Source organism: Anthonomus grandis, chromosome 14 (assembly GCF_022605725.1).
Source record: "Anthonomus grandis grandis chromosome 14, icAntGran1.3, whole genome shotgun sequence".
In the NCBI taxonomy this organism is placed as follows: Eukaryota; Metazoa; Arthropoda; class Insecta; order Coleoptera; family Curculionidae; genus Anthonomus; species Anthonomus grandis.
Genome location: NC_065559.1, coordinates 11,895,447 through 11,908,530, shown reverse-complemented (window position 1 = coordinate 11,908,530; position 13,084 = coordinate 11,895,447). Strand labels below are relative to the sequence as shown.

Sequence of the window (13,084 nt, the reverse complement as noted above, 5' to 3'; positions counted from 1 at the left end):
GTACAAAAACAGCCTTCTTCCACCAAATGCCAATTTCCAAAAGGTAGTTCTAATATTATTTCTTTCCAATTCATAAATTTTTTGCGAACAGTTCTTACGGCACTTATCATTGCAAGAAGGAAGCAGAGGGTATTTCTCATTATAACTTTTTTTTTTCTTATGGAGTCTATTAGAGCTACAGAGTGGCCTCAGTTAAACACCGGTACTCGAATAATTGGGGAAAACTTCATCTGTCAACATGAAAATGACGCCAAGCACACGTCGAAATTGTGCAAGCAATATTTAGGTCAATTATGAAGGCAACATCTTCTGAAAGTTATGGTATGGCCCCCACAATCACCGGACCTCAATCCTATCGAATTACTGTGGGATGAACTGGATAGACAAGTGCGAAAATCATGCCCCACATCAAAAGAAGACTTGCGGAGGATCATCCAATAAGAGTGGCACAAGATATTTCAGGAAAATTTGGACAAATTAATTAGAAGACTACCGAAAACTGTGAAGCTGTTATTAAAAATCGAGGCGGACATGTAGATGATGATAATTGAAAAATGTATTGTGTATATTGATTTTGTTATAAATAAACCGTTTCATAAGAATAATCATCGGTTTATTATTTTTAGTTATAACTTTAAAACAGTCATATGTGGGCAAATACTTTTGAGCGGTAGTGTATATGATTGCAAAATTTGTAGCTTGAAAATATTATATAACTACAGTTTTTAACTTTGTATATAAAAATATAAATAAGTTTGAGTTTGTGTCACACTTGCAGACAACAAGAAACTTAATTAATAAACAATTAAGCATACCGCGCAATAAAACAGATATAAGTGAAAAAATCATATATTATCTAGGACCAAAGATTTTCAATTTAATGCCTAAGGAGCTAAGAAATGTGCCCATTAATAAATAAAAGAAATCGTACTATAGTATAGCTAGCTAATATTAATTGTGGTGATGTGTATTTTTTGTATACAGTACTCTCATTTCAAAACGACCACCCTAAGCAACTTCTTAAAAAAAAAAACGTCGACCTAGATATACAGGAGGTTTATCTTATATTTGTCAAAGTTCTGTCAATCACCTCCTCATCTCCAGCTAACTTCACTTTGATATATCAAATGGAAACCCCCATCATGTGACACATCAGCATTAAAATCTTAAAATTTTATCTACGTCATACTTTGGTAGATCAAGTGGCTATCCTATAGTGTGATACATCATTTTAAAGGACGTACTAATCTACCACCCAGCGGTGTGTACAAGTTTAAAGACTTACAAACAGTAAGGGTGAAAAAAGGTGTTTAAAAAATAAACAATTTAATCAGTTCACAGAATGTATTTTATTAGGTGCTCAAAATGTGCTCCGTTTATTCGCGAGACAATAATAAAGTCTGTTTCGAAATTCCTCACGAATATGGGCAAGTGTTTGTCCGGTAATATCTCTATATTCGCGAGTAATTTGATCCGTTAAATTATTTAATATTTTCAGGTGGGATTTTATTTATATACTTTGCTTTTTAAATACCCCTAAAGGAAAAAATCGAGTGGTGTTAAATCTGGCGACCGGGCGAGCCATTCAATTGCGCCAATCCACATCCATACATTTTACATTTACATTACATTACCATACATTTCTACTAGTACTTTTGCTTACTATTCGCTTATACGTCAACCGATTTTGCTTTTTTTTTCGAGATTGAGGTCTCTTAAAATTGATGTATGCACACTTGAAAGATAAAAGTTTGAGGTCGATAAAATATCCATTACTCCCAGACATTTTTGGTCACTATTCTATTTTTTTGGTATAACTGTTGACTAGACATTTTAATGCTGCTGACAATGATGTGACACACGATGGGCTTTCCATTTGACATATCAAAGTGAGGCTAACTGAAGGTGAAGAGGTGATTGACTGAACTTTGTGAAATATAAAATTAAACGCCCTCCTGTATATCTGAATTGACGTATTTTTTTAAGAAGTTATTAAGGGTGGTTCGTTTTGAAATGAAAGCACTGTATATATAGGGTGTAAATAAATAGATGCGAAAACATTCAGGGGCTGTTTCTTGGGTATATTTTAAGAAAAAAACTTGTATGTCCTAAAAGGCGTAACTTCTGAAATACCGGGTGGTAAACATTGAAGAAAAATATATGTTTTTTTATAATACCTGTAAAAGCCCTGTAGATATTTTAATAAAATTTGAAACGCATTTTCTACGTATCAAAAGGCATTTTCTGAGGCTCATTATTTTTTTTATTTGTACCAGGACGTTCCTGAAAGGTTAAAACAAAATATTTTTGATGAAAAATATGTTACGCCACTTATTTTTTTGTTTTTGTAATTCTCATTTATTTCTGAGCAAATTTGATCTCTTGACTTTCTTTTGTCCGAGATTGCGTATTCGATTAAAAAAATAAAATCCATATACTTAAATGTATTACGTGTTTATTATTAATGTTTAGATATGATTCTAATTTCTGTTTTAAACCAAATGAAAGAAAAAGAAATTAAATAATTATAAAAAATTTTGAAAATGACCACCCTCTGCCATTATGTAGTCGACGAATCCGATAAAAAATTCCGAGAATTTTGAATTGCGGCACATGAATTAATGATTCGATTTCTCAAGTCATCAATATCCAGTAACGGAATACACCAAAGTTTTTAAATGACCTCACGTGGTAAAATCTAGTGGATTTATATCTGGTGACCGAGGTGGCCAAAACTGAGGACCGCCTCGGCCTATCCAACGATTTGGATATGTTTCGTCTAAATAACGACGTGCTAATAAACTAAAATGAAATAAACCACATTAGTCTTGTAACATGTAGGGAAACCGCCACAAGACGTCCTGGAAGTATAATAATAATAATAGAAATAATAATACATCGTTTATTTGCCCAATTTACAATAAAATATTATATCTTAACTAGATACAAAGATAATAAATATCATATGCTTTAAAATTAAAAAAACATCTTAACCATAATATAGGCAAAAAGGAGGCTAAAGGCAATTTAAAAAAGATTCGTGTTTAACCTCCTTCATTAAATAGGTTATAATTTCTTTTCTGTTTCTTTTGTTGCATCCAAAATAAATTACTAGGTATCCCCCAACAAGTGCCAAACATCCAATAAGCCTTAACATACCCAATACATACATATTTAATAAACGCGACGATCGCCAGATATACCCATTCTACCGCAATAAATATTTTTTGTATTTATGTTTAAATACGCTTGTTGATACATTTTTAAAGTCCTCCGGAATCTGGTTGTAAATTAAATAAATATTATAAGAAAATGACCGCTGATAAAACATAGTGGTATGCAAAGGCGGAGAAATTAGACCTCTATGCCGGAGATTCAAAGAATGTACGTCAGTTCTATAGCGTATTTTATTTAATAGATACGAGGGGCGATTTAAAGTTATTACTTGGTGAAATACAGTAGCAGCATGCAGATTTCTACGATCCTCCATAGAAAGCCATTTGGTTTGTCGTAGCATGTAACTTACAGGATGTCCACGACGAATGCCGTAAATTAATCGCAAGCATGACTTTTGCACTCGCTGAATTCGACCTTTGTCGATAGAGTCTAAGCATGGACCATATACGACGTCGGCAAAATTAAAATGACTCAAAACCAGAGCGTCGCATAAAGTAATTTTTTGAGATGTTGAAAGCAGGTGTCTATGCGGAAACAGTAGTTTTAAATTAGAATAAGCAGATTGAATGCACTTACTTATATGCTGTTTATACCTCATATTGATGTCAATGTGAAGTCCCAAATTGCGGGAACAAGTAGAATGCAAAAGCTTGTTTGAGGAAGCTTCCAAAGCCATACTCTGATGCAATACTTCGCGATTTTTGCCGAAAATCAAGAAGGTAGATTTAGACGAGTTTATTTGCAGATTGTGTTTTTCTGAAAAATCTATTAAGGCTTTTAGATCATCGTTTATTTTCTTGGCAGCTATTTCTTTACTTTCAGGAAAAAAAGAAAAGTAGAGTTGCGTGTCATTAGCATATAAATGAGCATTGCAATATTTTAAACAACTGGTGAGATTACTAGTATAAATACAAAATAAAACAGGTCCCAATATGGAACCTTGTGGAACTCCACATAACTGAAATGCAGTAGATGAAATGCCCTTATTCGTTTCAACGTATTGATTTCTATCGGTTAAATAACTTTTAATAATATCAATTGCGTCAGACTCAAACCCATTATAGCCTAAGATCGCGTAGAGTAATGTATGATTGATACGATCAAACGCTTTGCTGTAGTCGATAAGTACTAAAGCAGTGGCCTTACCCTGATCCGTAGCTTCAATAATATCATCTGTGATCTTTAAAAGTGCCGTGGTACAGCTATGACCCGATCTATGTCTTGGAGAAATGTATATTTCCCCATTCAACCTCTGTGGTAGAAAATGTGGGCAAATAAGGTGGTCTCCAATGATTCCAGCATTTAAGATACATTCAAAGATATTTACATTACCCATACATTTAAAGAAAATTATAAGTTGTTGGTGATGAGCTTCAACCATGGCATGGGGATTTTCATCTGCCAAATGTGGTTATTATGGTAGTTCATGTAGCCTCTCTGGAAAAAATTAGCATCGTCGGTAAACAGAATCTGCCTTAAAAACTGAGTTTTGCTCAATGACTTTTAACATTCAACGAGCAAATTCAACATGCTTAGGAAAATCTCGTGGTAATAGAGCCTGGACTCGTACGTGATAGCTGCAGACCAAATTTTTCTAGTACTGGTGTCATTTAAATTAAGTACTGCTTCTTCCAATTCCGGTGTTCTAATTTCGCATTGGCGACCACAATCATGCTTTCTTGGTTGAAAAGTTCCAGTTTCTAGTAGTATTTGATGAAGGCTTGCAAATAATATATGATGAGGTACCATTCGTTAAGGGGACAATGAATTTCCGTTAGCAAGACCATAAGCAAAATGCATATCAGTCATTTCTGCATTTGAATAATTTGCCATTTTGGTAAAATGGATCAAAATTGCAGAAAAAAATTTCTACTTTAAAGGAAGCAAGAACTGACAATCAACCAACAATCATCAGCAGATATTTAACAGGTTAATACAGATTTATAAGTTAATACATTATTTGAAAGGTTAAGTAAACAGTGGTGTACCATATCAAAAATATTTACTTTAAATCTTGCACGAACGTGACTGATACAAATAAAAAAAAATTAGTGAGCCTCAGAAAATGCCTTTTGATGCATAGAAAATGCATACCAAATATTACTAAAATATCTACAGGGGTTTCACAAGTATTGTATAAGAAGATATATTTTTCTTCAATCACTACCACCCGGTATCTCAAAAGTTAGGACTTTTAGGACATCCGTTTATATAAAGAATTTTTCTTAAAATTTACCCAATAATCAGACCCTGAATTTTTCCGCATCTATTTATTTACACCCTATATATTATAAGGATAGATATTACTATGGAAAAAGATAAAACAATTATTATGGTGTTTATGTTACAGGATTATTTAGTTTTGCTGGTACTGTGTAGATTAATATGTTTTTGAGTTTCGTTTTTATATATATATTTTTTAGAATATATTTTAAGAGTTTATGCACTTATAAGTATCAACACTTAAGTGCATCGAAATATTGTTACATGCTTTGGTATCTAGAAACTGTATATGAATAAAATAGTATTAAATAAAAAAGTGGAAAGATGAAAAAATGGACTTTAATATATCATACCTTCTTTTTATAGAAAGGATAAAAAAAATATTTTGTTATAAAAAACCTGAAAATACCGAAGTTCAAGAAGTAATATTCTAATAAAGTATGAAAAATACTATAGATTAATACTTTTAGAACATTTTACACAAAAACAGCAAAAATATAATTTTTGTCCTAAAAGACCCCAAATACCAAATTTTGTGCTAATTTTCATCAGACAAAATACCAAATCAACTTAAAACTTTACCACCCTGTATCTGAATCAATATAAACTTTTTAATTGGTAAGAATTATTAAATTGTAATATTTTTGCGTAAGTAGCAAGCGGACACCCTATATAATATAAACTTACCTCTTCGCTATTTGAACTACTATTTGAGCTATTACTCCTCTCCATCCTATTAATCAAAGATATTTCTTGATCGTGTCGTTGAATGGACGTCGAAGGACGTTTTTTCCTTTTTATTTCCTCATTCTTCAGTTCTGCCTGTTTATGTTTTTCTTTCTTGCGGTTTTCCTCTAGTAACTTTAATTCCTTTTCATTTTTTCTTTCTATTGACTTTAGCCTGTGCGTCTGAAACAATATTTCTTTCTTTTTTGGTCTTTCTCGAAGACGTGGTTTTTCGATGTCCTCCTCAATGCTGTCTTCTCGTTCGTTGCTGTTTTGTTGGCACAGTTTCTTTTTAGATTTACCTTGGGTAGGAATTATTGCTGGTTCGGATTTGAGGCTTTCTTCGGATCCCGAAGTAAGAGATTCAGATTTTTCCTGTTACGAAAAATAGTATTAATTAAAATAAAGGTTATTTTAGTAAATAGGGTGTCATAAGTCTGCGTAACTTTACAAGATCAGAGGTTCATGGAACATCAGAAACACGTTTATTTTGAATAAATTTCTTAGCTTAAAAAAAAGACTTAAGCCTTACTGTTCTTGAAAATGTTGCCTTTTGACATATTTAAATGCCTACAACAAAAATATTTTTAGGACAATTTTTATAATGAATTAAATTGAATAAATATTTATATTAGTTAACACACAGGGTGTTAGTAAATAAGTGCGACAAACTTCAGGAGGTGATTCTACATAGAAAAATAATGACAGTTTGCTATATAAACGTATGTCCGCAAATGCTTCGTTTTCCGAGATACGGGGTGTTAAAGTTTTTCTTACAAATTGACGATTTATTCATTGCTCTGAAACCGGTCGAGATATGCAAATGAAATTTGGAAGATTTTAAGAGGTAGCTATCGTGCATTTTTTGACATGCAAGTCAGAATTTTTATGTTTACCATTGGCGCGTATACGGGTAATGATCTCAATTTTTTCAAAGAAAAAAATGGTACGCCACTAAGATATTTTAAATAAAAAATAATTTTTGAATTCCTCGTTCAGTTTGTGACAAAAAACCGCTCTCACTTTTTTTCTCAAGTGTGGCGCCGTTTTTATGGAAAAAAAAAGATCTCATTGCGTATTTTTCATTAATTTAATACATTATCAAGAAGTATCTAATACAACAACATTAAACCAGAACAATAATAGAAAATAACAATACTAAAAATTTAAATAGGCGCAAAGCTACAACAAGTGTTCAAAATGAATGATTTTTTTAAAAAAAAATAATTCCCTCAGACGTTACACAAGATTCAACTCTTCGCCTCATTGATTCTCGTATTCGCGCAAATATTCCTGAATGTATTTCTTATTCTCTCACAGCCGGCTATAATTCGATTCCTCAGGTCATCAACATTTTCGACGGAAGTGGAATAAACTAATGACTTAAGGAAATTTTAAATGCAAAAATCTACTTGATTTAAATCTGACCATCGGGCCAATGTTCTGTACTTCCCCTAACCTATCCAACGATTTGGAAATACTGTATCTAAGTGATTACGCATATTAATACTAAAATGGGCTGGTGCACCATCATGCATGAACCATAAGTGTTGCCTCAGCTGTAGAGGAATTTCTTCAAAAAGAACTGGTAACTCTTCCTGTAGGAAATTAATATAAGATTCTCCTGTTAAGCGTTCTGGAAGGAAATATGGGCCGATTAAATGATCGTCAATTAATACAAGCCATACATTTACTGAAAACTGATCCTGAAAATGAGCCTCAAAGATTCCATGTGGATTCTCCTCAGCCCATAAGTGATTGTTATAGAAATTTCGTATGCAATGTCTTCCACAAGTAGTCTCGTCAGTAAACAAAATACCATTTAAAAAATAAGGAATTTGAGCGATTTGATGAAGAATTAATTGGCAAAAAAATAGATCCGTAAAAAAGTCTCTAGGTAGTAGAGCTTGCACACGTTGAATATGAAATGGATACAAATGATTTTTTTTAAGAATTTCAAATACAGTTAAGTTGCTTACATTCAATATGTCGGCAATTTTTCGGGTACTTGTTTCAGGTGACTCCGCAATAAACTCTAGAACTGTTTCTTCTAGTTGCAGCGTTCGTACTTGTCGAGAGCGCCCGCAGTTAGCTGTTTGTTTCTTAAACGTACAATTTTCACGGAAACATTGGTGACGACGAGCAAATATTGTATGATGGGATACTCTACGTTCTAGATGCAACTCAGCATAAAATCTTCGAGGTTGCCGACCATTTCCATTACTTCGGCTATAGATAAAATGCATATCTGACAGTTTCAAGAAAAAGAAAGTTCAGATAAAAGAAAAATTAAAAACATTAATAATAACTAAAAGCTTAATAGTGAAGAAACGCTTTATTTGACATTTTGTATTTCGCAGATGAATGTTGACATTGTGTATTTAATATTAGATAAATGTTGACAGTAGCCTACTAGATAATGTATTAAAGAAATGAAAAATACTCGTCAAGATTTTTTTTGCATAAAAACGGCACCACATACGAAAAAGAGATAAGAGAGGTTTTAAATCACAAATTGAACAAGGAATTCAAAAATTATTTTTAATTTGAAATATCTCAGTGGCGTACCATTTTTTTCTTTAAAAAAATTGAGATCATTACTTCTATGTCCGTCAATGGTGAACATGAAATTCGCAATTGCATGCCAAAAAATGCGCAATAACTACCTCTTAAAACTCTTCAAATTTCATTTGTATATCTCGACCGGTTTCAGAGCAATAAATAAATCGTCAATTTTTAAGAAAAACTTTAACATCCCGTATATCCGAAAACGAAGCATTAGCAAACTGTCATTATTTTTCCATGCAGAATCACCTTGCAAATTTATCGCACTTATTTACTTTAACACAATGTAAAAAATGGCTTTGTATTTTTACTACAACGTCGCCCTTTTTTTTACAAATTGTAGCAAATTTTATCTTACTTGTAGCAAGAAATCCTATAGGCATATCAAAGTAAATCTGACAGTATTCTAAACTCGTCGAGTGGTAAATAGCCCAATAGTGAGTCGCATATTTTGCTACAATAAAATCAGGAAATGTGTGAGAGTAGTTGAGAGAGTTATTGCTTTTAATATATTAAGTCTACTCTTAGTCCTTGTCCAGAATTAATTAACTATTTTTAGAAAAAGCTTCAAAAATAGTAATATTTTTTTATGGCAAACTTGTGACGGTTTCCTTAACAACATATATGTTTTAATTCTCACTACACGTCCAAGATCTTACAATTTTTAAGAAACAGTCTGCATTTTTTAAATTTATACACATTATTCGATACATATTTTTCTCAAATAATTTACTGGTAAAAATTATTTTTTATCAAAAATCTTTTTAAATGGTGTTCTTTAGATATTGCGATTAAAAAAGACTAATAAGATTTCTTATCAAATGAAATTTGATTTTACCGCCTTAATTTAGCCTTTCTGCCTTCCGGATTGGTCAAATTAACCAAGCATAAATGTGCAACTGTCAAATTAATTGTAATAGCTTCCGTTGCCAAGCGGGAGGTCTCTACCACATCTGTCACAGAAATTTCTATCGGTTGGTATGCAATCCACTATGGAAATTTGAGAAAAAGTACAAAAAAACCAAATCCATATCGCAATTTAGTTAAGTAAAAACGTAAAATGGAGAAAAAGTGTAAAGCCCTCGTCTGACCACCGGTTTATTTAAACTTTCCAAAACTTCATACTTATACACCACTGATTTGTCTTCTAGGTTTGGGAAAATAAAAGTATTTTTGGGATATTTTTTATTTTTCAAAAATATCTAAATAAATAAATATGATATGTTTTCTGAGCCATCAGATTCTTCATTAATTTCCTGTACATCACAAAATCTTGAGAGGCTTTCTCTGGAACTATTTGATTCCAAATCTATGTCATCCTCGGTGTCAATATAAGTTGGCTCTTCGTAATCTGAAGATTCAGAACTTGAACTTATCTTCCTGTTTTTTTTAGGTGTCCATTTGTTCATTCCACTTAGAACATCGTTTTGCTCGATAACGACTTTCGTAGTTTTGCTTTCAAGAATTGTGTGTGCCACTGTAGCAGTTAAAACTTCAGCACCTGCTGACATTTTTTTTCGCGGTCTAATCGCTTGAGGATTTTCCGATTTATTCAATCGTATCGTATCCAATAAAATATTTTTAAAACATGGGTTACTTTGCTCCGATGTCTTTTCCGTTATAATGTCTGTAGGTTTATCTGATACTGATGGCTTATTATTGTTTTGATGTTGAAATTGTTGGTATTTTAACCATATATCACGATCATACGTGTCAGGGGTTATAACATTCCTATTAAATGGTAAAATGCCTCCTTTTCGAAATCCGCTTTTAATAATGTTTGTTTCCAAATTGGCCCAAATCTTTCCAAAGAGAAGTACAAACTCCCGTTTTGAAACACGCCTTCCTGGATTCTTTCGTTGCCAAACACACAAACTTTCATCCCAAGATACTTTAACTTATTTAAAAACAGAAAGGTCCAGGGGTAGCAACAAATGACTTGTATGGGCTGGTAATTTTAAAATTTCAATATTTTGAGTTTTTGCAAACTGTACAACTTCTTCGGTAATATGGCTGGCATGTCCGTCGTATATCAGCACTACAGGTCTCTCTTCAGTGAATGTGGTAACCAAATTATTCTTTAAAAAGTTAATAAAGATTTCGCAGTTTATCCAGCCATTTTTACTAGCAGCAAAAGTCATGTTGGGGCATTTATTATCCGTACTTTCAGGAATCCAATTGGACCATAAGTTTAAGCCCTTAAAAATTACTAAAGGTGGTGCCTTTTCACCACTAGCATTAGCAGCTACCTAAACGTGAAGTATTCTTTTCCGGTGCCTCCAGTAATTCTAGACGACGGTTTTCCCTTTTCTCCTACAACTTTCGTTTTACTAGGATCTGTACATATAGTCGTTTCATCCAAATTCCATATGAGATGTGGTCTGTCAGCCAAATTTAACCGTTGGAGGGTTCCCTCAAGTAAATTGAAATATTCATTTATATTAAACGGATCGGTTTGCTTTTTTCAAACGTATTCAACCAACTGCGGTTTTTTTATTGCTAGATGATGACGCCGGCTAAAAAGAATAAACCAGTCTTTGCCAGGACATCGGTTTTTAAAGTAATTTGACTCCGATTCACATACTGTTGAATGACGTCCAAAAGCTCCTTTCGTGAAAGACCAAAACCACATTTTCTAAAGTTTTTAGATACTCGACTAGCAATTCTTCATCCTTTTTTTTAACGCTGTACAACATCCTCCAGTTTGGCTTGTTTTGCCACGACGACCAGACAGATAGCACTGTAAAGTACTGTATGGAATAGAGTATCTTTTTAAGGCAGCTCTTAAACTTAAAGGTTGGAGTTTATGCTCTGAATCGCAGCCGAAATAGCTTCTTTTGTATAACCTGTTCCTCGTTGTGTCTTTTTTTTCTAGCTTCTAACCATCTAAAACCAAAAAACACCCATCGAGAAAGTGCAATCAAATGATACTTGTATATCGGGAAAGTGCAACCTAATGATTGCACTTTCCCTACAATATGTGGTTGCACTTACCCCACGGGCGATTTTCGACGGGGCAAGTGCAATCATGTAAACAAACAAAAAATAATTGGCGATACTTATTTAAAACAATACAATTCATAATTAATACCCTTATCCCCAATTATTTCACCTAAAATAAAATACTTACCTTCAATTTTTCGGCAAAAGCCAGCAAATTTAAAATACACATGCTTCGCGTTAATGCAGTCTCTCGCGCTTAGCTTGAAACTAAGACGTATAAACAATAGATGCATTACTGTAAGAATTCGGTCTTTATGATGAGCTTTTAGGTTCACGTTAGGTACCAGATGGCGCTGGTTTTACTGGTTGAAATATACTAGCTTTGTGTGTGGCTTGCGTGGTTGCATTTTCCCGCTTTTTGCACTTACCTCACCTTACCTTAGATTTTTTAAAAATTTGATCAAATTTTTTTCTTATTCTCGAATTTAGTATAAAATATTTTCTTTACTTATGTTTGTTGTTACTTATGTACGTGCTTGTATTTTTTTAGTATTAGTATTTTTTTTTTGTGAAAAGATTTGGTCTAACATACAGCGTGGCCCATTTTGCTGATTGGAATGAAACTATAGCAGATAGAAAAACGGTCACATGAGCATAAAGTTATGCAGAGATACCATAGAAAATTTTAGGTTTTCAAGATAACTTGGAAAAAATTAAGGATCGTTATGAACTAGACTTTTTTAAGACGTATCCTTATCAACAATTTTTGTGAATTTTATTATTATGTCGCTGGACATCTGTAAATTACTGATAAAATTAATTAAAACTTGATTAATTTATCCATAAATTTTAAACATTTCTATGGTCTTTAAAATTAATACATTTCATCATCTTCAAAATGGCTTACAGCGTATAGTCCAATTAAATGTACCTTATATAAACAGTAATATGTATAATCAATAAGACGTTTCATTTGTATGTACCTCTTAAACTCATCATTTATTCAACCCTATTTTAGCTAAAGAAATTTTACTCAAAAAAATCCTCATTGAGTTTACAATATTGCCTAAAAGCTACTACCAAAAAGTGGTTACAATAACTACTTTAAATTCGTACACTCTAACATAAAGTAAATATGGCTTAAAAATAGAGGTAAATAAAAACTAAAAAAACAAGGAAAAACTAATTACTTTGTAACAGCAATTTATATAATTTTATTTCGTTATTACCTGAAAAATAGTAAGCTTTTTATATATAAAACGTAGCAAAAAAAGTTAAAACGTTAATGCAAATCCTAGAAGAATAGCCATAGTTTATATACAGTATCGGACAAAAATTAGGCGACGCTATAATATTCCTAAAAAGCTTTGTGACTGTACCTCATATAATTAGGTTAACATACCTTTGTTAATCGTATTTAAACATTCTTTGCCTCTTGTGATGAATAGCA

At 32.5% G+C, this 13,084-nt stretch overlaps 1 protein-coding gene across 1 annotated transcript in view; it reads right to left on the bottom strand.

The window, feature by feature from the left end:
* LOC126744583 (transmembrane protein 131) overlaps positions 1-13,084 on the bottom strand; it is a 141,180-nt gene that overhangs the window by 56,473 nt on the left and 71,623 nt on the right. Inside the window, exon 18 of the mRNA XM_050452056.1 lies at positions 6,088-6,501. Within this exon, the coding sequence (XP_050308013.1) occupies positions 6,088-6,501 (414 nt within the window). The remainder of the gene's footprint in view (positions 1-6,087; positions 6,502-13,084) is intronic.